General features: G+C 52.5%; 2 protein-coding genes across 2 annotated transcripts in view; one reads left to right on the top strand and one right to left on the bottom strand.

Moving 5' to 3' along the window:
- Positions 1-32: 32 nt before the first annotated feature.
- Positions 33-499, bottom strand: SDRG_15483 (hypothetical protein; the record flags this gene model as incomplete). The annotated part of the gene is made up of 4 exons (XM_008621658.1): positions 33-131; positions 187-285; positions 339-428; positions 479-499. Coding segments are annotated over 4 exons (309 nt in total), but the record flags the coding sequence as incomplete, so codon positions are not given.
- A 192-nt stretch (positions 500-691) lies between these two features.
- Positions 692-693, top strand: part of SDRG_15482 (hypothetical protein) — a 1,602-nt gene continuing 1,600 nt past the window's right edge. The window contains exon 1 of the mRNA XM_008621657.1: positions 692-693. This exon is cut by the window's right edge and continues 843 nt beyond it. The gene's annotated coding sequence lies outside the window, so the exon portion shown is untranslated.

Here is a 693-nt window from a genome sequence, read left to right as displayed (position 1 = left end):
TCTCCCGCGTAGCATTGTGTGAAGTAACATACTTTGGTTTTGACGTCGATGGCCGCGCCCTTCGTCAGCAACAAGCGGACGATCTCCAAATGACCATTGGCAGCAGCTTCGTGCAATGGTGTGTAACCACTCTACACCAGAAATCACACAATAACACACGTGAGAAATACAAAACACAAAACTTACCTTGTCTTTGACGTCGATGGCCGCGCCCTTCTCGATCAAAAAGCGGACGATCTCCAAATGACCATTGGAAGCAGCCCAGTGCAATGGTGTCCAGCGCAACTACACCGATGGTGACATCAATTCTCGATGGTCCTCGATGGAAATCAACGTACGTTGCTCTTGCAGTTGACGTCGACGCCTTTTTCGAGAGAGGAGATGACGTCATCCAAACTGCCCACTTCTGCAGCGTCGAGAAGCGCTTCCTACATGGTCGCATCCGCGCCCTTGCGCCTCCATTGATGGCGCCTCATACCTCCTGCGCCTTGGTCGTCATTTTGCAAACTGCCCACATTTTCCCCTTTTATCTCATTGGCTGCTTTTTATCCAATCACATCACACCACCCAACGCACCCTGGACAAAAACGACAGCTCGAGCGCCGTCTCGATCGCCGCCAGCGACAACGACGCCTTGTGCAAATGATGCAGCGTGGTTTGCAGCACCGACTCTGGAATCGAACCGGCGACCCA

Source organism: Saprolegnia diclina, assembly GCF_000281045.1.
Source record: "Saprolegnia diclina VS20 unplaced genomic scaffold supercont1.93, whole genome shotgun sequence".
Lineage (NCBI taxonomy): Eukaryota > Oomycota > Saprolegniomycetes > Saprolegniales > Saprolegniaceae > Saprolegnia > Saprolegnia diclina.
The sequence above is the reverse complement of the archived record's forward strand: the minus strand, read 5'-3'. Positions and strand labels throughout refer to the sequence as shown.